This window comes from Papio anubis, chromosome 8 (genome assembly GCF_008728515.1).
Source record: "Papio anubis isolate 15944 chromosome 8, Panubis1.0, whole genome shotgun sequence".
In the NCBI taxonomy this organism is placed as follows: domain Eukaryota; kingdom Metazoa; phylum Chordata; class Mammalia; order Primates; family Cercopithecidae; genus Papio; species Papio anubis.
Window position 1 is genome coordinate 9,820,843 of NC_044983.1, and position 24,958 is coordinate 9,845,800.

A 24,958-nucleotide genomic window follows, 5' to 3' on the forward strand; every position below is an offset into this window, starting at 1 on the left:
AACTTTCTGGATGAGCAGAAAGCTGATGTGAACACATGTATAAAGGAACATTGTTTAATATTTAAGCCAGAAAGAGAACCTAACTTTTAATCAGCAGAATAGAAATTATTTGGGTACTTACCGAACTCTGTGTCTCTGCCAATTCCTGCCATGTTCCCTGACGTGACCCTTTAACTCTAACTCCTCCTCCAAGATCCCAGTGGTCACATCTATAGGATCATCCTCTGGTCATCCCCATTCCCCACCCACTCTGCTTCTAAACACACAGGGTCTTCCTCTTAACTCCCCTAAACACAGAGACTTACCTTAACATACATTTATCCCAAATCAATATTTTTTAGCCTATGGGCTTCTCAGGGGTAAAATTATATTTCACCTATTTTTCCATGTTCAGCATCCAGGCTTAAGGAGGTTCCTTAGTAATATGTTGTTGAATAAATGAATGAAGAGAGGACTGAAGTAGCCATACATGAGCCTAAATGCAAGGAAAAAGATGGACAGTGCTACCACTAATAGCCATGAAACAGAACAGTTTATGGAAGAATAATAATTTGCTATGCTTAGCCACTGCTGTTTTCTGGTTTCGGTTTTTGTTTTTGTTTTTGTTTTTTTTTGGTTGGGGGAGGAGGGTTATTAAATAAAATTAAAGCTGAAACCCAATGCCAGATATAATAGAAAGAACTTGGTGTGACTGATGCACTAAACATTGAAATTTTCCATTTTCACTTTCCCTCTTTGTTGCCATAAAATGAGAGGGTGAGGCAAGATCGTGTCTGAGGGTGGGTCCAGCTCTCAGGTTCCGGAACTCTGGACTGCTGGGTCTCCTGCTGAAGCCGTCCTCTGAGCTTGCATCTCAGCTCTATGCTGATGGCAAAGATGCTACCCTCCTACCTACTAAGTCTGTGGTGTGCCACAACTAAGTTTAACCCCTCTCTCCTGGTCTGAAATAGTCATCTAAACCACAGGGGAAATTATTGACCACGGTTTCCTAGATCTACGTAAGAAAAATCCTTCCAAACCCTAATGCTCCAAAGCTGTACTCGTCCCAACTCTTTCCCGGTGTGGTTCGGATTACCCTTTGCCTGCATAGGTTTTGCAATACCTGTTGGCTCTTCATCTTTGCCTACTCCTCCGGCTGCTCCCTACACCTGAGAAACTTAGCTAGTACTTGGCTTAACAATCTTCAACCTACTCATCACCTAACAAGAGAGGGTTTAAAGTTGGCAGAGGGAATATTGCACAGAAGCACTATTTGCCAACCACCTACCAATAGCTGATTTCACAGGTGGTCCCTTATCAGATTTGCCCAACGGAAAAGAAGGAAGAAGATTAATGATCACCCTTCAGACACCACAACTCCCTCCGGGGAAGCTCTCTACAGAGCTAAAGGCTTGTTTTGGATTATTGTCACCGATTACTGTTTTACGCTTGCATTCCTAGTAAAATTGGAAGCTGAGCCTATATCCCTTAGAGCAGAAATTCCCAAATTCCATATTCAACAAAGTGAGTTTTCAGAAAGCTAAATATATCCAATGGGAAAGACTGGCCTTTACATCCTTCCTGCATGTCGTGGTTATTGCTATTTAAGAGTACTTTTAAAAATAAAAATAAAAGAATAGTAACAGAAGACGGTAGGGTTTGTTTATTTTCATGTCTTTCTTGGCAGTTTAAAAAGTTGGCAATCCTATATCAATTTCTAATTTTTTTTCTAAAACTTTACTGGTCATTAAAATTAGAAAACTGGTAGCCTTGTGCCTAACGTGGCTAGTTCAGATCAAGTTACATGTAAACTGAAGAAAGGAAGAGCCTGTGATTCAAACTCTCTAAGGTCATTATTTTTTTTCTTTTTCTAAGATCATTTTCTATAGATCTCAAGGTGCATAATATGTATCACGGAGGCCCTGTAGATTTAGGTAGTGATTATAACAGATTCAAGTTAGGAAATTTCTTCTAAAGTATACCTACCTGTGAAACCCTCCATATCTGGGGCGCTCTGTGCCACGGGTGTCAGACTTTTGCAAAAGCCCTGTCACTCTAACGGGACGCTCTCCTGTAGGAAGTTGCCCCTGCCCCCTGGCGCCCGTTCTGGGGCTTCTGATGAAACGGCGACCCACCACCCCCTTCCCAGACCCTGGCCCGCAGCCGGATCACTCCGGGCGCGCTGCCGATCACGTGGCGAAGTGGTGCGCCCCGGCACCGTGGCTGCGCGTCCATTGGTCAGCGGCTGGGGTCCCGGGCGTGCCCATTGGCTGCGGGGGGCGTTCACGTGGAAGGGGGCCTGGGATGGAACCCGGGGTCCCGAGAGGTGGCCGGAAAGTTAAAGGGGGCAGCGCGGCCGCGGGGAGCTCGAGTCCCGGGTGACTGCTGGAGGGAGGAGGTGAGCGCGCAGCTCTTGCGCACTGACGGACGTGACCGCCGGCGGGGGGCGCGAACCCGAGCCCGGCGCCCAGCTCGTGCCGTCGCGGCCGCTGTCCCTGTTCCCCCAGTGCGGATGCTGCCGCGGGCTGGCGCGTCTGCCCTCGGGACTTATGAGCTGAACCCGGTACGTACCTCCCCAAGCCTCGAGTCCGAGGGAAGGGCCGGGGACAACAAGGCGAGGGCGTGCAGCGGGGACCCGTTTGGGTTCCTGTCACCTACATGTTCACCGTGCGACTTGCACTGGCACACTGGGGCCGGAACACTCTAGGGAGCTGGCCCCAGGGAGCTGTTGCTTCATCGTGGATAGGCGATCCAGGGACCGCAGCTGGGAAGCGCCTCCCGGGCCCACGTGCTCCACAGCGCTGCTGGGCCCGGCTGCGACCGTGACCCGGGAGCTGCGGCTGCGGCGGCTGATGCCTTTGCCACCTGTTGTTCTGGCTTCGAACCTAGCACAAGTTCCCAGCCCCGGGTCCCGACAGGTCTGGAGACGTCTCCAAAGTTGGGTAGTGGGGTTTGGAGATTAAGGACAAGCTGCTTCGTCTCTCTCCGGGCCCTAGTTTCCCTATAAAACGCGAGGAAATACAGTTGGTAGGCTCTCAGGCCACCGAGGGCGACAGGACCTAGGACGATCCACGTCCCGGGCTGGCGGAGGCCAGGCGGCCGCGCGGGGGTGCTGGTGTCGCGCTGCTTGCTCGGGCCGGGGTTGCCCCGCTGCCGGCCCCGCCCGGGTGCGATAACGGGCTCCTCCTCCTCGTCGTCTTCCTCCCCCCGCCGACATCTCCGGGAACCCAGCCCAGGCCCTGCCTCCCGGACACACCGACGCTCACGTAGTCGCCCTTGCCACAACCCTGCGGGCTCTCCGATGCGGCGAGCGAGCTGGGGAGGGGGCTTATCTGCGGCCCAAAAGGTGGGTGCCGCGCGAGGCCGAGGAAGCTTGTAGGGAGGTTGGGGGCAGAGTGCAGCCCTGGCCGAGCTGGACGGAGGGGACAGGGTCGGAGAATAACTGGTAGGATCCTCCAGCCTGGAGAGCACTGGCCTGTTCCTGCCCCCTTTTGGAATCCAAAAAAAGGGGTGTGGAAGGCACAGTAGCTGCAAAAGAGGGAGTGGGGGCCGGTAATGACGTACTGGAAGATTTGGGGGCCTGTGAGAGCATTGTTTTCTGAAAAAGAGGAGAAAATAGAGGGAAGACTGGACTTGGGAACTTGGAGACTTGGAAGGTGTTGGAACCTGTGGTCTGAGTGGCGGGGCCTGCCTGGGAGACCCAGGGTGCAGCAGAAGAGACAAATAGGGCTTTGGGCTGGGAGGAAGAGGAGGAAAGGAGGAAATAGTTCCTTGGGCAGAGTTGTCCAGGAGCCAAAACTAAAGTGAAGACAGCTGGAGGACTTACCACAAAAGTACAGTTGAGGTATTTAGGGAAAAAAGTTAGTGGGAAGAGACGCGGCACCAGGCGTGGGTCGCAACATACAATGTCAGGGCCAGCAGGGACCTTGGAGGGGGACCTCAAGCCCAGAGCCGCTGAGTGACTTGCTCCAGCAACAAAGCAAGGTGCGGGCATTCTTAGCCTAGTGCCCTGTTTTCCCTCCTACGTTTTCAGACGGCAGGGGCTGTGTCATTTGAACTTGCCTCTTTCCTAGAATATGCAACCTCATTCACATATCAAGATTCTTTGGATGATGGGGACAGGATCAAGGGGTACAAGTAGCCTTTAAGGCTGTCAATAGGGCCCCATGGTCTAAATACAAGGGGAAAAGACGTGCACTCTCCTCATGCTGGATCAGTGAAACTTTTTGGAAGGGAACACAGAATTAATTGTTGGAGGGAGGTAGATGGCCACGTCTTTAAAAATGAAAATTATAACCTGGTTGTGAATGTTTACTGAATGCAGTTTGGCAGCTTTCAGTATTCCTGGTGGGTTGCTTGTGCATCTGATTTTTTGTTTCTTTATTTGTTTTTGTTTATTTATTTTTTTGGTGGGGGGGACGGAGTCTTGCTCTGTCGCTCAGGCTGGAGTGCAGCTCACTGCAAGCTCTGCCTCCTGGGTTTACCCCATTCTCCTGCCATTCTCCTGCCTCAGCCTCCCGAGTAGCTGGGACTACAGGCTCCCACCACCACGCCCGGCTAATTTTGTGTGTGTGTGTGTGTTTTAGTAGAGACGAGCTTTCACCGTGTTAGCCAGGATGGTCTGGATCTCCTGACCTGGTAATCCGCCTGCCTGAGCCTCCCAAAGTGCTGGGATTACAGGTGTGAGCCACCGCGCCCGGCCTTTTTTTGTCTTTTCTTATCAGAAAAGAGAGAGAGAGAGAGAGAGCAAGCGAGAATGAGAGAATGGAGGGGATAATGTCATGGCCCTGATACAAAAAAGGTTTCCTCCCTATGAAAGGTACAGCCAGAAAGTCAGTAGCCCAGCTGCCTGAAACCGTGAAGGTCATGGGGTTATTTTCTGTGCGGGTCTGTAGTTATCACCATGGCTGTCTCACCTTGGCCAGCTGTCTTGAGAAGGTATGTGTCATGAGTGGAACAGAGAAAGCATTTATGCAAAACTATCTCCATGATCTGTTAGGGTTTGCCCTGTCTTAGCCATGAACACCTAAATCTACCCTCAAGCATGGCCCAGTCCCTCACCAGGGAAACTGATCCCTGAGCTCTGAGGCATCTCTATGGAAGCAAGTGTTTGAGAATTCATACCTACCTGGGAGCAGCACTCATACACTCTTGTTCCTATCCTGCAACTGGTATCAGATCCTGAATCCTGCTCTCATGGTTCAAATGTATGTCCATAACTTCTGGTTCTTTTGTTTTCCCCTGGCCAACGTTGGTGACTCGTATTCCCTGGCCTGGGAAAAGGACAGAGCTGGAGTAGCCAAAGAGTCTCTCAGGAGAGGAGGCTGGGCTGCAGCCTGGTGCATCCTATGTTGGAACCGATCATTTTCATGTCATTTGTAAAAGAAGCACCTGTCCAGGTGCCTCCTTTTCAGGAACTTAATATTACCTTGCACATCTCAGTTGCTAGGAGTACTTCTGAATGGCGGCAGCCATCCCTGTCACAGTCTGCTGGGGAGTTCCTGAGCAGGTCAGGAAAGCCCACACCAAACCAGCATTTTGGTGTGCTGATTCTTGGAGAATGACCAGGTAAATAAAAGCTGGAAGCTATCTGTGGGACAGGCCAGGTGACTGACAGTCGAGTCATACCGCAGATTGAGGTCACACAGGTTAATGTCCTCACCTGCAGTTATGGTGACACACAAACAGAGTGAAGGGATTCTAGACTGGGGTTGCTTGTGCAATGTTCCTGGGGTAGTAGTCCTGCAGGTAATCTTGGGCCATCATAACCTTACTTTTGCCTTTCATGGAAGAATCTTGCCATAGCAATTTGACTCCTGCAAGTGCCGGCAGCATTGTTTAATTAGCTCTGGCTCTGACTGGAGCCTGGCCTTTCCAAGCCGGACTTCTGCTTGTTCTTACAGTTTGGTGATAAAAGGGATCTCAGAGGCAAATTTATGCCACTGGGTTGAAACAGTGAAACTCTACCAAGGTCTTCAGCTAAGTCTCTTCAGCCTGCGGGATTAGAACTTGGGACGTTGGCTCTAGTGGGCTGTAAGTGTGTATATTCTTTGATCCTTTTGCTTTGGAATTCTGTTTCCACAATATCTTGAGAGTTTCCAAGCCTTTTTCTAACATGCAGGAAAGCACGTAGGAGGTTGGTTTGCAGGCTTGTTGGAGGTGCAAAGAGAACTTGCAGCTGACCTGTGCTGACTCAGGTGAGGAGGAAGCTGTGAAGAGGAACCCCTCCTCCCTCAGTTTCACACCCAGATTTTTCAGGATGGGTAGAGTGGGGGTCACTGGGATGCCAGATATAGCCATTTGTTTGGTCTTTATACTTACTTAAAAACGAGGCTGGGTGCGGTGGCTCATGCCTATAATCCCAGCACTGTGGGAGGCCGAGGCGAGCAGATCATGAGGTCAGGAGTTCAAGACCAGCCTGACATGGTGAAACCCCGTCTCTACTAAAAATACAAAAATTAGCTGGGGGTGGTGGGACGTGCCTGTAATCCCAGCTACTTGGGAGGCTGAGGCAGGAGAATCACTTGAACCCGGAAGGCAGAGGTTGCAGTGAGCTGAGATCGCGCCACGGCACTCCAATCTGGGCAACAGAACAAGACTTCGTCTCAAAAATAAATAAATAAATAAATAAATAATAAAAATGAGACAAAACAAAACAAAAACACTACCTGTGTTAAAGTTAGAGCTGAGGGTATAATTCCAACACAGTTTTGCAAAGGACAAGAATAACTAAAATTTAGATATTTTGTTAAGTATAGGATTTTTTTTTTTCACATTGAACCTGTTAGTCAATCCATGGAACCTCTGCAAACCTACCTTGCCTAATTCAGTCAGAACTTTCCTTTCCAGAACAGTTACGTGGGTATAAGAACAGATAATTGAAAGCAAATTTGCCCTTAACATTTTCACTAGATTGATTTTATTAGAGGGGAAACGGTGAGACAGATATCCTTTAAAATGAATGTTTAAGCACCTGCATTCTGGCCATAAGTTATTGTTTTATTTGGTTCTGAATATGTGTATTTCTCCAACTGACCATCTGTAAGTGCTTCTTGCATCCCAGGGAAGTGCTATACTTTTGGAAAAATGGGGTCAAATCTGATACGCGTTTGTCCTTTCACCCTTTTTCTTTACATGTTTGGTTAATCACAGTCAGAGGGTGAAAATGAGAGATTATTTATGGAACTGAACCAGTGGTCCCAGCTCTTTACAGAAGACACTTGGCATGTTGCCTGTCACTCCTTGGGGTGGCCATGGCTGCTCGAGAGTGAGCTCCCCAACACATCATCACACACCTACACCTGTGCCATAAGGAGGGGGATAGATTGAGAGGAGATAGGTTTGGGGACTCATCCAGATCCTGTGTTCTGTGATTCTCAGACTTGAGATTTTAATCCTATTTTTGTCACTCATTTCCTTAATTTAGTCCATTGAAACTGTCAAGTCAAAATATAAATTTGCTATGGTAATCAGAATGATAAAAAGTGCTCAGACTTTGGGAGGCTGAAGCAGGAGGATTGCTTGAGCTCAGGAGGTTGAGACCAACCTGGGCAACATGGTGAAACCCTGCCTCTATAAAAATTGAAAAATTAGTTGGGCATGGAGGTGCACACCTTTAGTTCCAGCTACTTTGGAGGCTGAGGCGGGAGGATTGCTTGGGCCCAGGAGTTTGAGGTTCCAGTGAGCTATGATTGCACCACTGCACTCCAGCCTGGGCAACACAGCAAGATCCTGTCTCACAAAAAAAAAAAGTGCTCAGCTTTAGTGAGGCAATAGTGTTGGGATAGGCTTTTGGCATATCTTAAAATGTGTGAGGATTTTTTAGGTTCATTTTGTTCTGATAGACGCAATATTATTTTAGAAAATATAAGATAATATAAACCAGGAAACCAGAAATTCCTGAAATCTTGTCACCTAGGTATTCTGATTTTAAATATATCTCTAGTCTTTTTTCTCTGCATTTACATAATACAGTTGACCCTTGAACAACATGGGGTCTAGGGGAGGCTAGCCCCCACACAGTCAAAAATCCATATATAACTTTTGACTCCCCAAAACCTTCACTTCTAATAGCTTACTGTTGACCAGAGTCTTACCAATAACATCAAGAGTCGATTAACACGTATTTTGTATTTTATATGTAACGTATATTGTATTCTTATAGTAAAGTAATCTAAAAGAAAGAAAATGTTAAGAAAATCAAAGAAAAGAGAAAGTATATTTACTATTCATGAAGTGGACGTGGGTCATCACAAAGGTCTTCATTGTCATCCTCTTCACATTGAGTAGGCTGAGGAGGAGGAGGAAGAGGAGGAGAGGGGGTTGGTCTTTGCTTTCTCAGGGGCGGCAGAGGCAGAAGAAAATCTGAGCATAGGCCGGGTGCGGTGGCTCAAGCCTGTAATCCCAGCACTTTGGGAGGCCGAGATGGGCGGATCACGAGGTCAGGAGATCCAGACCATCCTGGCTAACATGGTGAAACCCCGTCTCTTCTAAAAAATACAGAAAACTAGCCAGGCGATGTGGCGGACGCCTGTAGTCCCAGCTACTGGGGAGGCTGAGGCAGGAGAATGGCGGGAACCCAGGAGGCGGAGCTTGCAGTGAGCCGAGATGCCGCGAGACTCCGTCTCAAAAAAAAAAAGAAAAGAAAAGAAAAGAAAATCTGAGCATAAGTGGAGCTGCAGAGTTCAAACTCATGTCATTGAAGGGTCAAATGCATTTTTTCACCACAAGTCTAGTTTCTACGTACAATTTTATCTTCTCTCTCTCTCTCTCTATATATATATATAGACATAAGTATAATTTTTTCATTTCATTTAAATCTTTTTTAAAATAATGGCTTTAATGATGATTATAAAATTGTATCACATGGGCTGGGCTTGGTGGCTCCTGCCTGCAATCCCAGCACTTTGGGAGGCTGAGGCGGTGGATCACCTGAGGTCAGGAGTTTGAGACCAGCTTGGCCAACATGGTGAAACCCTGTCTCTACTAATAAAGTACAAAAATTAGCTGGGCGTGGTGGCAGACTCCTGTAATCCCAGCTACTCGAAAGACTAAGGCAGGAGAATCACTTGAACCCGGGAGGTAGAGGTTGCAGTGAACCGAGATCGTGCTGTTACACTCCAGCCTGGGCGACAGGAGTGAAACTCTGTCTCAAAAAAGGAAAAAATAATAACAATAAAAATAAAAGTACATCACATGGATGTGGTACATTTGATTTAACCAGGTACCTGTTAATGGTCATCTAGGTTATTTTGTCATCTTTTTTCCGCCTATAATGTGGCATTGAACATTGTAGTACCTTCACCTCTATGTATAGTTTTTAATTCTTAGGATAAATGTCTCTGTGTGATATTAGAATAAAAAATGATAAAAAAAATTAGAAAGGTCGTGCCATTTTAGACTAATGAAAATATTTGCATCGGTTAGGCACAGTGGCTCATACCTGTAAATCCCAGCATTTTGGGAGGCGGAGGTGGGAGCACTGCTTGAGTCCAGGAATTCAAGACTGGCCTGGGCAACATAGTGAGACCTCGTCTCTACAAAAAAATGTTTTTTGAAAATTAGCTGGACATGGTGGCTCGTGCCTGTGGTCCTGGCTACTTGGGAGGCTGAGGTGGAAGGACTGCTTGAGCCCAGCAGGTGGAGGCTGCCATAAGCCATGTTCATACCACTTCACTCCAGCCTAGGTGACAGAGTAAGACCCAATCTCAAAAGAAAAAAAAGAAAAAGCTTGCATTATCTTTTAAATTTTTTTCCTAATTCAATAAATAAAAAACAGACATTGTTTCTCATCTATACTTCTTAAATTAATAATAAGGTTGAACATTTTGCATATTTATAGGCCACTTAAAAATTTTTTTTCCTGAATTTTCTATTCACGTTCTTTGCTTATTTTTCTATGTAGAATATTTGACTTTATTGCTTTGTAAGAACACTTTACATATTAAGGTATTAGCTCTGCTGCTATGCTTACTGTAAAATATTTTCACAGTTTGTCTTTAATCTTTTTTGTTTTACTTATCATTTTTACTTATAGAAAATATAGTTTTTGTTAATTCAGATTTATCCTCGTTTAGCATGATTGTATTTGCTTTTTATTCTTATAGAGCCAATTTTTTACTTGTGGAAAAAACAAATATTCACCTATGTTAAAGGCTTGAAAATACTAAATTGCTGATTGTTTTTATTTTATTTATTTTTAGTTTTTGAGACGGAGTCTTGCCCTGTCGCCCAGGCTGGAGTGTGTGATCTCTGCACACTGCAACCTCCGCCTCCTGGGCTCAAGCAATTCTGCTGTCTCAGCCTCCAGAGCAGCTGGGACTACAGGTGCATGCCACCATGCCCGGTTAATTTTTGTAATTTTAGTAGAGACAGGGTTTCACCATATTGGTCAGGCTGGTCTCGAACTCCTGACCTCAGATGATCCACCTGCCCGGCCTCCCAACGTGCTGGGATTACAGGCGTGAGCCACCGCCCAGAATGGTATCCTGACATTTAAAAACCTACCATAAGCTTAATGAAAGCAGGTTTGTGTCTGTCTTCACTATTGAATCCCAGTGTCTTGCTCGATGCCTGGCATATAGGAAACACCCAATCTATATTTATGGGATGAGTCCATTTCTTTTTATCAGATTATAGCAAATATAAAGCCACAACGAGATGTCATGTCACACCCGTTAGGATGGCTATTTTCAAAAAGACCAAAGAAAATAAGTATTGTCAAAGACGTGGAGAAAAGGGAGCCCTTGTCTCCTGTTGGTGGGAATGTAAATTAGTACAGCCATTATGGAAAATAGTAGGGAGGCTCCTCAAAAAACCATAACTAGAACTACTATATGACCCGGCAATCCTACTACAGGACATATATCCAAAGGAATTGAAGTCAGTATATCAGAGAGTTCTCTGCACTCTTATGTTCATTGTAGCATTATTCACCAAGCCAAGATATGGAATCAACCTAAGTGCCCATCATTAGATGAGTGAATAAAGAAAACATGGCATATAAACACAGTGGAATACTGTTCCACCTGAAAAAAGAAGGAAATCCTGTCATTTGTGCCAACATAGATGAAACTGGAGGATGTTAAGCGAATAAGTCAGACACAGAACGACAAATACAGCATGATCTCGCTTATACGTCGAATCTGAAAAAGTCAAACTCATAGAACCAGAGAGTACAATGGTGACTACCAGAAGCTGGGGGTGGAGGGACTGGAGAGGTATCTTTTGGCCAAAGGATACAAAATTTCAGGTAGACAGGGAGGAATAAATTCAAGAGCTCTAATGTACAATATGGTGTCTATACTTAGTAATGATATGTTATGTACTTGAAAATTGCTGAGAGTGGATTGTAAGTGTTCTCACTGCAAAAAAAGTGTGATATAATGCATGTTAAATAGCTCGATTTAGCCATTCCACAATGTATACATATATGGAAACATGTTGTACACCATAAGAATATACAATTTTTACTTCTCAATTAATAAAGTGTGGGCAGAGAGGCTCACACCTGTCATCCCAGCACTTTGGGAGGCCAAGGCAGGAGGACGGATTGAGCCAGGAGTGCAAGACCAACCTGGGCAACATAGTAAGACCTGTCTCTACAAAAATTTTTTAAAATTAGCCAAGCGTGGTGACTTGCGCCTGTGGTCCCACTTACTTGGGAGGCTGAGGTGGGAGGATCATTTGAGCCTGGGAGGTCGAGGCTGCAGTGAGCTGTGATCACGCCACTGTGCTCCAGCCTGGGCAACAGAGCGAGACCCTGTCTCTAAAAATACGTAAATAAATAGTGTCTATCTGTGGAAGACACCTTTTTAGTCATACAGGTTTGGGAAATCTTAAAACAGTATATGCCCTTTTAATTATCCTCTGTGGCACATTAGCCAACAGAAGGCCCCAAGAAATGCTGACCCAAAAACCTGTGCATTTAGTTTTAAAACTGGTGGGTTTCTTACTCTTTTGTTTATTTTAACCTTGAACCGCACCCCCCAACTCGTCCCCGCCACAGCATAATCTTCCCTCAAACCCGTGTTGTGCTGGAGCACACTAGAGTTAATCCTGACCTGTAGCCATGTGGGCAGAGATAAAAGGAAATATTGTTTGCCAGTCCCTGCTGGAATGATGCCTTTACACACCTGTCTGATCTGACCGCTCTGCTGTTTTCTTTCTTCTCCCTTTCCAGGGTTCTGGCCTATTCATCTAGCCCCATGATGGCCGTGGACATCGAGTACAGATACGACTGCATGGCTCCTTCCTTGCGCCGAGAGAGGTTTGCCTTTAAGATCTCACCAAAGCCCAGCAAACCACTGAGGCCTTGTATTCAGCTGAGCAGCAAGAAGGAAGCCAGTGGAATGGTGGCCCCAGCTGTCCAGGAGAAGAAGGTGAAAAAGCGGGTGTCCTTCGCAGACAACCAAGGGCTGGCCTTGACAATGGTCAAAGTGTTCTCAGAATTCGATGACCCGCTAGATATCACATTCAACATCACCGAGCTCCTAGACAGCATTGTGAGCTTGACGACAGCAGAGAGCGAGAGCTTTGTTCTGGATTTTTCCCAGCCCTCTGCAGATTACTTAGACTTTAGAAATCGACTTCAGGCTGACCACGTCTGCCTTGAGAACTGTGTGCTCAAGGACAGGGCCATTGCAGGCACTGTGAAGGTTCAGAACCTTGCATTTGAGAAAACCGTGAAAATAAGGATGACGTTTGACACCTGGAAGAGCTACACAGACTTTCCTTGTCAGTACGTGAAGGACACTTACGCTGGTTCAGACAGGGACACGTTCTCCTTCGATATCAGCTTGCCCGAGAAGATTCAGTCTTATGAAAGAATGGAGTTTGCTGTGTACTACGAGTGCAATGGACAGACGCACTGGGACAGCAACAGAGGCAAGAACTATAGGATCATCCGGGCTGAGTTAAAATCTACCCAGGGAACGACCAAGCCCCACAATGGACCGGATTTGGGAATATCCTTTGACCAATTTGGAAGCCCTCGGTGTTCCTATGGTCTGTTTCCAGAGTGGCCAAGTTACTTGGGATACGAAAAGCTAGGGCCCTACTACTAGTGACTGCGGGTGACAGGGCGTGGCAGAGCTGCCGCAGACAAGCCTAGCTCTGCTCACTGTGCAGTGGAGATGGAAGGCCAGGGAGGAGCAAAGTGGAACTTCCATGAGGCCCAGTTTGGGAAAATAAAAGGATCCTCTTCACTTCTTTCTTAAACCAGCAAATCCAGCCAGGTTCAGATTACACAATTGGTGTCTCCCTCAAAGAAGCGGTGGTGGCTGGCGCGCTTGGGCACTGTGGCAGCCACGAGAGTCTGTGCAGGTCTATGCTGGAAAGGGTATGGATGGGAACCAAGCCTGTGCCAGTGCTGATGAAGCTGTAGGAGCTGATGAAGCTGGAAGGATCTCTGCTCTCCACTCAGAGGAGAGCAGAAAAAGCCGCTCAGCCCCAGCCACCTCGCGTTGGACCCTCACTGTTCGTCGTGTTCATCTTTGGGTGCTCTCTGCCAGCCAGGCCTTTCCTGCAAGCTGCTGTGCTTCCCCGTCCACATGCATCTCTGTGCTGTGACACACTGACCTGACGCACATTTCCAATGCAGCTGCAGAAGAGAAATGGGATTGGCTCTTGTTTTCTGAAAGTTCATCTTTTGCATTTTATGTTTTTCCACAATTGATCTGACGTTCAGGAAAAGATAATAAAGGCAAAATAGTTGGTGATTGAGACAGGCATTTCCTCCCCACTCTTCTTGACCCCACAGATCTATTCCAGCGGAGAGCAACACACCAGTCATCAAAACCCACTGGTTCCTGTGCGGTGGCACAGATTGCAGGGTTCTGACGAGGCAGGACAGTCATGAGTGGGGACATTTTCCACTTCTCCTCTTGCCTTCTAGGGGGAGCTTTCTAAGTCCCCACATTTACCCTGAATCACCGGGAAAATCTGATTTTTCCTTGGAAAGCTCAATGACAAGATTTGTTTTAACTTACTTGGCTGGTTTCATTCTTTATGAAAGAATTTTGGATCTCCCTTCCTGAAGCGTCGTCTTTTCTGCTGTGTTTAGGACATTTGATTTGCAGATCCAATGTCTCCTCAAAACCTGCAGAAAATGGTTTTATCTTGACTGTGATTTACAATATCTAGAACACTTTACCAGCACCCAGGGACACGGATTTGGGTGTTCTTATTTATGGTGTGTATGGAAAGGGATAGGGGAGAAAAACCTCACCCAAGTTCTTATAGGTTATTTTAAATGTTTGTTTGCCAACTCTGACATTTCAGAGATTTGTTGTTCTTAACCATATTGGACTAAAGTCTGTTGGTTAGTGCTGTTGTGAAAGAGACCTCCGGGGCCGAGTGTGGTAGCTCATGCCTGTCATCTCCGCACTTTGGGAGGCTGCGGCGGGCAGATCACCTGAGGTCAGGCGTTCAAGACCAGCCTGGCCAACGTGGTGCAACCCCATCTGTACTAAAAATACAAAATTTAGCTGAGTGTGATGGCAGGCGCCTGTAATCCAGCTACTCGGGAGGCTGAGGCAGGAGAATCACTTGAACCTGGGAGGTGGAGGTTGCAGTGAGCCAAGATCATCATGTCACTGCATTCCAGCCTGAGCAACATAGTGAAACTGTGTCTCAAAAAAAGAGAGAGACCTCTGGGACAATCATTATCAGATAGACCCCAAACCTGTGATTTTTCTTGGGTAAGATTGGTGTTTACTTAGGGGTGCTTTAAAAATATTTTTTTACATGTATATTTGTAGGAAATTGGGTTTTTTTTTTTCTTTCTATTTTTGTTTGTTTTTGGAGTTTGGTTAAATGACTCTTTTATTTGCTGTTTTGCCTGATCTTACTAAAGTGAAGTTTTCCTAAGGCAAGCAAGAAGAGGAGTGGAAGCACAGTTGCCTGGATTTGGAGGCACAGCTGTTAGGCTTTTCAAGCTAAGAGTCTTGTGCTTGGGTTTTCCAGAGTAATTTGGAAAGACCTCCCATCGGTGGCTTTGTACATAACCAACAGGCAGCTATTGAGTGCCTTGGCTCCTAGAGTTTCGTGGTGGGCTTAGGTTGTTTTTGTTGTTGGTGGTGTTTTGTTTTGTTTTTGTTTTCATTTTTGAAGTTTAAGATGCCTTGACTTTTTAAATACTCTTAAATGCTATTCAATGTAATTCTTATTCCTAAAACTGGCTGTTCTTAGCCTGAATTCTAATGCTTTGTTTTTTGTACCTCTCCCAGGTGGGTAACACTCTGGGATTACATGATAATATAATTTTAGGGGAAATCACATTTTTACCTTACGCTGTTACTGGGCAGAACCATGTTGTATGTAAACATACCAGACATCGTGTAATAGACAGTACTTTAAATGTTGTAAATTTGGTGATCAGAGCTATTAATAGCATAAATCGAACTCAAATGGAACAAAACTGATGTCATGTAGATCCTGAATTTTACTTTGCATTAAGAAGTGCCCTCCCCACAATGCAGGAAAGGCACAGAGTGCACTGGCATTGACATGTTACCCAACTAAGGATCATTCTGTGTTCATAAGAAAAAGGCCTGCAGTGACTCTGTTTAATAAAGTCAGTTGAATTTGATCTAATAATGATCTTAAGACATTCCCATGTCAAAATTTGAAATATGATAATTCAGTGATAACTATCTCTTCTAAAGCAGCCGTAAACCCTTCCCACTACCCGTCTTTCTCCTAGCTCACCCTGGCTTTTTTTGCTGGGGGCGCTGGTTGCAAGACCCCAGCCAGCACACCTGGGATGCTCACCCCACCGCACAGTTCAGAAGGCAAGTCCTCACCCGCTCGCAGAGACCCTTCTTCTCCAAGAAAAGACTCTACTTGCCTGACTTTCCTCATGAGGGCTGTCATTCAGTGATGTATGGGGGTCTGAAAAATACTGCCTTCTAGCTGGCTTCTGTTTACCACTCGCTCCCCTGCTACCCTCCTGCCACAAACACTCTTTTTCCTTTTGGCCCAGTTCTGTCCCGTGAAATTCTCAGATGGCCTCAGGAGCTGCACTGATGGCTTCTCTCCTTGTTTGATAGCTCTTCATCAGTAGATAAGCCTACACACTTCACAGGGTGACAGGTTCCTTAGCTGGAGACTTCACTGCAGCCTAACTTGTAGATTTGCCTTCAGACAGCTCTTGGTTATGGTAACAAGTGACCCTTGAGTCCCAGAATCTTTCCCAGGTTGCCCCAGAAAGACCAGCCACCTGGCACAGATGCAGCTGTCCGGGAACAGGGAAGCAACTTCATTTTTGTTGTATATGTATTCCCTCAAGTGCCCTGCGGAGCATTTGCCAGCTGGGTACAATAAATAAGCTGGATTATATACAGATAATTAATAAATAAGCTTTCTGTATCTCTTGGAAGGCATGAAGCATTTGAGTGGGTTTCTTTATTTAAAAAAATTATTGTTCTACTGGAGCTGGTGAGAAATAATGGAGGCGTGCAGTTCTCCAGAAATTCAAACAATTTCAGAGGCAATGGTAGAATTTAATTTAGCTCTAAGATTTCATTTTAATGGTGGTAAAATACGATACATTTTTAGAAGATGTCAATTTGGAACTGTTAGGAGATTGCTTTGTGGTTTTGATCTTTTCAAACCATTTTCTTTTTGAAAAAAGGCATTAGTTGTAGTCACATGGACATTAAATGGGCCACATATGCTTATCAATTAAGAAAGTGTTCATTTTTTTTGGAACTGCCCATTTTCTGGACCTTCCCTCTCAATGGATAGGGGATGAAAACCTTGGTTGCCTTTTATTTGTTTCCTCTTCTAAAATTTCTCACCTGAATGTAGTCCTGGGAGAGTCCCGATCACATCTCTCCTGACATGTTCACTGAAATTGGAGACAAGAAGTTACATGGATAATGGGATCTTGCAGGGTCACACGAAGACAATTTGGCAGCTTATCTTAATTCCTGCAGTGAGACAACACATCTGGAACTGGGAAGGACAGCTGTTGTTACGGGCAGTTTTTCCTGGTCATGGCTGTAAAGCTCTGCAACCCACGTTGTAAAACTGTGAATGTTTTCAGTCTTGCTGACGAGTTTTTAGACTGCTGGACCTCTGAGGGCTTTGAGAGCGCAGCTGTGAGGATGTTTCACTTGTACTTCAATGCGAATGTAGAACCAAGGACTCATCTTCATTTTATACCTAAAAGTGCCTTGTCAAGAAATTTCTGCATGTTTTAAAAGATAAATATTTTTGTACACAAAGTTCAAGGGGAAATGCACTTTAAAAATCCCACGAATGGATGTTTTTTGTGTGGTATGAGAGATTTGTTTGTATCTCAAGAGCAAAAATGTAATAAAGGAAGACAAAACAAAACTGAAACTGTCCTTCTATTCTTAGAGCCAGAGTAAGTGGAGTAATATTTCAAATTGATATGTTTACACATATCGATCTTAGGTTTCCAAAGGAAAAGCTCACAGTCAATGCCCGAGTTAAAGGTGCAAGGCAGAGAGGAGATAATTGCTTTTTTTAAGTTGTCACATCTTAGCTGAGAAGGTAAGTTTTAGGGAAGAGATACAGGAGCTACTGTTATTCTGCACCCATTTTTAATCACCCTAGGTCACAGGCATTCTTACCCTGTCATTTGCACTTGAAGTCCAGTGCAGACAGAGGTATTCAAACAAAAGCAGGAAAACTGTAAGTGGCTATTACAGCTTTTAACTGCTTGAGCAAACAAACTGTAACCAGCAAAACCAAACAGCCCCTGATAGGTAGTGGATATTCACCCAAAGTGAGAAGTGAGATTTCCAGAGCTGCTTTTTTCCCAAAGTTCAAGACAAGATGCAGGCTGGGAAATTGCATCTTGAAGTTCCATGTCAGCAAGTCCTCTGCCACCCGGGGGAAGTGGGCAGTGGCTCTAGTGGAAAGGTAGAGTGTATTAAAGTTTAGCAGCTAGTGTGCAGATGCGAAAAGTGAGCTCCATACATAACTTTCTCCAGATTTTTACACTCTGCTCACAATTTGCCTTCACATGCGGTTTTAATTAATCATTAATCGTAAGTTGTGAGACCAACACCTCAGGGATGTCTGGAATAAAAACAACATAAGAAAAAAACACTTTTCTAGAGCAATGTCCCTAGAATGGCAAATGTCCACCTCTGAGTAATTCAATTGAACATTTACTGCTCGGCTTCCATATATGAAGCAGTGCCAGGTGCTTTTCCCCCAGCTCCCACAAAGGACATTCACATGTTCTGAGTAACACCTCTGGTGGGCATGGAGAGCCACTGGAAGGTATTGGAATTCAGGAAGTCTGGCTTCCAATCCAAGCTCTGCCACCGACCTCTTTGGCCTCCCATCTCCTGTCAGTGGCTCTAATGAAAAGGCCCTGAGCATGTTTAGTAGGAATAAGGTAACCAGGGACTCTAGCAGTGCCCCGAATGCTTTTGAGAGTCAGCCAACATGTTCATTTTTAAGAGGTTTCTAAATATAGACTCTCATAAGAAGCACCTTGTACACTATTCGTGTCCTCTCCAGGAATCACGTGAGTGAATCACATTCCAGACACTCGCTCAGACTTCATCACATCCTCAGTGACTGGGCCGGAAGAAATGTCACAGAGCTCTCTTTTTATGGGTAAAGAGAGGAAGGTGGCTGGGTACAGTGAGCTGGGCTGACATCTGCAATCCCAGCACCTTGGGAGGATCGCTTGAGTCTAGGAGTTCAAGACCAGCCTGGGCAACATAGTGAGACCCCCATCTCTACAAAAAAAAAAAATTAATAGCTGGGTGTGGTGCCGTGTCTATATACCAGCTATTCAGGGGACTGAGGCAGGACGATGACTTGAATTAGGAGTTCGAGGCTTCAGTGAGCTGTGATTGTACCACTGCTCTCTAGCCTAGGCAACAGCATGAGACTGTCTCAAAAAAAAAAAAGAGGGAGGAAGAGACAAAGGCCCTGAGTGAGCTGCTTCTAGTCCAGAGTCCATCAATGACTGAGCCAGGAGAATGACACAGGTCTTTTTTCCAAGAACTGTCCCTGTGAACCAGAAACAATCTCACAGAACTGAGAGACCAAGATGGTGATTCTCAAAAGTTGTCCCTCATGCTGGAGAAATACAGTTCCCAGTAGAGGAGTGAACAAAATCATTTTTATACAGGGAAAGTCACATCCCTCCCAAGGGCTTCCTCAGTATGTACCAAGACCACAGACCGCGTAGAAGTATGAAAGTTAGAATGAAATGATGTGGGTCTCTGAGGGCCTGATTAAACCTCAGGCTAAATTGGTGGAAGGAAACCACCAAGGAACCGTAGCTACCAGGGCATTCCAGGAGAGAGGCAGAATTCTTGGCGGCAGCATTCCCTTCCACCAGAATAGAAACCCTCTGCGGCAGGGAAAGGCTTTAACTAAACCTCATTCCGTCTTATCACCTTCCCTTGGAGGAGAAGAGAGGGAATCTCAACAGATGGCTTTTGCTTTCTGCATGGGATTCTCTGGCACGTGACATGCTTGCATTGATGTTGTTCATTCCACAAACACTGCTTTGCCTCTCCAGCACTGGGCGGCCCCGCGTTGGGCCTTGGATTTGGCAAAGGTAGGATGAGGATGCAGAATTGTCAACATTCTTTGGGGCCAAAGACATCGATAATGATCCAAGATCACAGCCTTCTACCCAAAGCTGCAGGATCAAGTGGCCAGGTAGGGGGTCAGCAACCTTTTCCTGTAAAGCACCAGGTAGTGAATTTTTTTTTTTTTTTTTTTTTGAGACGGAGTCTCGCTCTGTCGCCCAGGCTGGAGTGCAGTGGCCGGATCTCAGCTCACTGCAAGCTCCGCCTCCCGGGTTTACGCCATTCTCCTGCCTCAGCCTCCCAAGTAGCTGGGACTACAGGCGCCTGCCACCTCGCCCGGCTAGTTTTTTGTCTTTTTAGTAGAGACGGGGTTTCACCGTGTTAGCCAGGATGGTCTCGATCTCCTGACCTCGTGATCCACCTGTCTCGGCCTCCCAAAGTGCTGGGATTACAGGCTTGAGCCACCGCGCCCGGCCGGTAGTGAAAATTTTAGGTGTTGTGGGCCACATGTGGTCTCTGTCACATATTTATTTTTACTTAAATGCCCTTTGAAAATGTAAACACCATTCTTAGCTCGTGGGTCATACTAAAGCAGGGCCTGGGCAGACTTTGTCCCTCAGGCCGTGGTTCGCCAACCCCAAGCAAGAGTCACATAGGAAGAGAATTGAGAGCTGACTTGCCGAAGTCTTGAGTCCGTAGGTTATTTTCAGTGGCTTGCTTTCTTTTCTTTTTAAGATGACCATATAATTTATGATCTAATCTGGGACGCTTTCGAGAATGAATAAGGATCCTTTGAGTTAGCCGGAAGCTAACCAGGGTATACTAGGAACACCTTGGGCAAAACCGACGGCATGAATGCTGTCCGAGTTCACCTTTCCTGGTCCTTCGGGATCTTCTCAGACCTCTAGAGAGCTCGGAAAGCCCAGGCTGGTCCTGTGCTGGGAGTCGGTTCTGGCTGGATTGTGCTTTTTCTGGATGGGTTATCATGGAGTGGTGATTTAGTCTGTGGTTTAGATTTGTTTGTATTGGTTGGCTTTTCTTTCCTAATTGTAGTGTTGGTGGCCAAAAGCCCTCTGGAAATTTCAGCCAATTCACTCTTGACAGTAGCTTCTTTAGGAGGAAAGGGGTGATTCACGCTTTGGGCTTATTTCCTCCCAGTGCTTTTCTCCCACTTCTCCCCCATGCTCAACAAATCGAGACTGGCCAAGCTCCTGAGGAAGCTGCTCGTTGTGGACAGAGACATTGAGACTGGATCTTGCAGTATTCCAAAACCCAAGTCCCCAGAAAGTAACATCAAAGTGCTCCTAGGAATTTAACTAACTCCAGGACCTCAGCTCATCTTTCTCTAGCCCAGCAAGTTCAAGAGGCCTTCATTAAGCACTGCAGGAGACCAAAGAGGTAGAAATTCATCTCCGAAGTGCTCTCCCTGGGCCCTGGGCCTGAAGTCCCCCATGCTTTCCTGGTGGCACCATGAGGGGCAGGCACACATGCTCTTCCCTTTCATCTCTGTTGCCTCCTCTGGCTGGTATTTACCATTACTCCCATGCTGAAGCTGGGTCTGTTATGCTGAGGATCCTAACATCAGTGCTGAGGGGTCTTGGAAAGGTTTCAGGAAGCCCCGACATATCAAAGGGGAGCTCTTCACCACCAAAGGAGGGTTAGTTTTCCAGCATCCATCCAAACACCACACATCACCACGTACACTGCTAGAGCTGATGAGGAGGAAAAACCAGTCACTGCTTCAGCCAGGCTCCCTTCCAGAGTCACCACGTAGATTGCCTTCTGGTCAACATCTTGGTCTCATCTGAACGTGGAATAAGGCAGGTGAAATTTCACTGATTTTATTATTATCACGCCATTTTATTACAAATTATTATATTATTCTTCATCGTTAGTCAATTTATTGAACCTATTACTGAAAGATTTCTCCAATTTTTTTTTTCATATAGAGTCTTGCTACGTCACCCAGGCTGGAGTGCAGTGGCACAATCTTGGCTCGTTGCAACTGCCACCTTCCATCTCCCAGATATTTTCATAAGATCTTTTTGAACACTGCTTTGCACATTTGCTCATGCAACTAAGTGTTTGTTCACACAAATTTTCCAGGGGCTTTTCTCATCGATTGATCAATCACCTGACCACCTTGGGCTCTCATCGCTTCTATTAGTCACACACTATATCACACACACAGACTTTGAAAACAAACATTTTTCAAACAGTATTTTCTCCCGAAAAAAAGTCCCTCTCACCCTGGTTGATTTTCCTGCTTTGAAATATCATAGCTTTGCCCCAGGGCTTCTGTAAGGCAGGACACACCCTGTCCTCCCTGGGCAAGCAACACTGAATCAACGACATTCTGCGGTCAGTGGCAGGAGCCAGAGAGACAGTGACAGGGGGCACTCATTCCAGCCCTCCAGGACACCGCTCACACCTCATCTCAGCCTCTGCACTCCCTCCCCAGACAGGGAATGCAGAGGCCCAGGTCTCCAGCTGCAACCTCAGTTCTGTGCAGCTGAACTCAGACAGGAGCCGCTGGTGGTTTTCTAACATTTTATGAAGCCATAGAATCTGTTCTAAAACCAAATCCAATGTGAAGCCATGGACAAGTAGGTAGAAAACAGGCTGCCCAAGATAGAAACGGCACCCATTCCCCCTCCCTGAAGCATCTCCTGAGAGCCCCAGGGCCCCAGAAATATGGGTGCAAACCCTTTCCTTCCAACACAGGAATTCCACTCTCCTGCCTCCTAGGCTGATGAATGTGGTTGAAGGATATTCTATAGAAAAAGGCAAAAGCAAGTGAACAAGCAAAACCTCCATGGGAAGGAAATACAGCTGTGGACCCCAAAGTAAATGTGGACTCTGGTTATGTTTTCCTTCTGTTCTCAAGGATAATTATCATGTCCTTCCATACACAAAAAAAATATTGGCTTGTTCACACAGAACCACACTTGAGCTGCCTATTATACATATGCGATTTATATTTATATTCATATATTAAACCGCTTGACAGGGCAACGTCTATTCCACACTAATAATAACACATACAACAAAATTATTGAATGCCTTAATGGGCAAGGGTATGACTGGGACTAAGTACTCTACGGCAATGTAGAAAGAGAAGGCATGTCATCGTCACCACGCCATTTAGAATCCTCCAATAGTTATTTTAGTCTTTGCCCAAATCATACATTTTTTATTCCATTTGCTTGCATCTAAGACCAGAGAGTCCTCATGTTTCCTTTTTAAAATTTAAACTGTTGTTTTGAAATAATGGTAGATTCACATGCAGTTGTAAGAAACAAGACAGAGAGGTTCCATGTAACATTGGCTCAGTTTCCCCCAATGGTAACATTTGGCAAAACTAGAATACAGTATCACAACTATGATAGTGATGTTAATCCAGTCAGATATAATTTTTACCTTTTTTTTTGAGAGAGAGAGGGTCTTGCTGTCACCCAGGCTGGAGTGTAGTGATGCAATCATGGCTTACTGCAGCCTTAACCTCCCGGGCCCAAGCAATCCTCCCACCTCAGCCTACCAAGAAGCTGGGGCCACAAGTGTGTGCCACCATGCCTGGCTAATGTTTTGTTTTGTTTTGTTTTTAACATAAATGGGATTTTGCCACATTACCCAGGCTGGTCTCAAACTCCTGGACTCAAGCGACCCTCCTGCCCCAGCCTCCCAAAGTGCTAGGATTACAGGCATGAGCCACTGCTCCCAGCCCCAGTCAGGACATAGAACCACAATGATCTTTCATGTCCTTTATAACCACAGCTCCTCCCCTCTGCCTGGCTTTTCTCCTCCCCCACCCCACTCCCACCATGGTCCTTGACCCCTGGCAACCATGAATCTGTTCTCCATTTCTTTAATTTTGTCAGTTCAAGAATGTTATGTAAGTGGAATCCTACAGGTAAACTTTGAGGATTGACTTTCCCCGCAGCTTATTTCTCTAGAGATTCATCCAAGTTGGTCCATGTATCAACAATTTGTTCCTTTTCATTGCTGAGGACTATTCCATAGTACAGATTAATAATATATTGATGAGCGTTTGAGTTGTGTCTAGTTTGGGTTTATTATGAATAAAGCTATTATGAACATTCATGTACAGGTGTTTGTGCAAATACACATTCTCATTTCTCTGGGATGGATGCCCAAGAGTGACATTTTTGGGTCATATGGCAGTCTCATGTTTAATTTGATAGGAAACTACCAAACTGTTTTCTGGAGCGGCTATAACATTTTACAATGCCACCAGTAATGTATCCAGTTTCTCTGCATCCTCGTCAGCTTTTTGTGTTGTCACTGTTTTTATTTACTTAGAGACAGAGTCTCACTATGTTGTCCAGGCTGAACTTGAACTCCTGGGCTCATACAATCTTATAGGTAAGCACCACCACACTGACCACTGTTGTCACTACTTTTTATTTTAGCAATTCTGAAAGGCTTGTAGTAACATCTCATTGTGGTTTTAATTTACATTACCTCAGTGGTTAATTATACTGAACTTTTTTGTGTGCTTGTTTGCCATATGTATATCTTATTTAGTGAAATATATGTATGTCTTTGGCCCATTTTCCAAGTAGACTGGGTTTTTTTTTCACTATTGAGTTTTGACAGATCTTTATATATTCCAGGTACTAGTCTTTTGTCGTATGTATTATTTGAAAATATTACTCTCAGTCTGCCTTTTCATTCTCCTCACATGGACTTTCTCATAGGAAAGTTTACTTTTTATCAATTTTTTCCTTTATGGGATCACGCTTCTGATGTCAAGTATAAGAACTCTTTGCCTAGGCCTAGGCCTACATCTCAAATGTTTTTTCCTTTGTTGTCCTCCAAAAGTCTTATAGTTTTACATTTTAAATTTACAAATGTGTTGTATTCTGAGTTAAATTTGATAAGGCAAGAGGTTTGGGTTGTGGTTTTTTTTTGCCTATACATGTCCACTTACTTCAGTACCATTTGTTGAAAAGGCTTTCTTTTGCGTCTTTGTCAATAAGCAGTTGGAGATATTTACATAGGTTGATCTATGGGTTCTTTCATATTTATATAGGTTAATTTATGGTTTCTCTATTCTGTTTCAATTATGTATATGCCTATGCCTGAACAATACCATACTATCTTGAGTACTGTGGCTATGTAGTAAAACCTAATATGAGGTAGAGTAATTCCTCACACTTCATTCTTTTTTAACAAGTTTCTTTTTTTTTTTTGAGACAGAGTCTTGCCCTGTCACCCAGGCTGGAGTGCAGTGGCGCAATCTCGGCTCACTGCAAGCTCCGCCTCCTGGGTTCATGCCATTCTCCTGCCTCAGTCTCCCAAGTAGCTGGGACTACAGGCGCCTGCCACCACACGCAGCTAATTTTTTGTATTTTTAGTAGAGACAGTTTCACCATGTTAGCCAGGATGGTCTCAATCTCCTGACCTCGTGATCTGCCCGCCTTGCC

At 45.3% G+C, this 24,958-nt stretch overlaps 1 protein-coding gene across 2 annotated transcripts; it reads left to right on the top strand.

Annotated features, from left to right (window-relative positions):
- Positions 1-2,285: 2,285 nt before the first annotated feature.
- Positions 2,286-17,325, top strand: PPP1R3B (protein phosphatase 1 regulatory subunit 3B). Of its 2 annotated transcripts, none has more exons than XM_003902443.3 (2): positions 2,286-2,542; positions 12,161-17,325. In XM_003902443.3, exon 2 carries the CDS (start codon positions 12,186-12,188, stop codon positions 13,041-13,043), a length of 858 nt encoding a protein of 285 aa, XP_003902492.1. In that variant the 5' UTR covers positions 2,286-2,542; positions 12,161-12,185; the 3' UTR covers positions 13,044-17,325. The 2 variants fall into 2 exon arrangements, with proteins under 2 accessions (XP_003902492.1, XP_003902491.1); XM_003902442.4 differs by lacking the exon at positions 2,286-2,542 and adding an exon at positions 3,215-3,325.
- The last annotated feature ends 7,633 nt before the right edge of the window (positions 17,326-24,958 follow it).

What these genes read in the sequence shown, in the direction of transcription:
- PPP1R3B (XM_003902443.3), top strand. Translation starts at nt 12,186, where the DNA reads ATGATGGCCGTGGACATCGAGTACAGATACGACTGCATGGCTCCTTCC.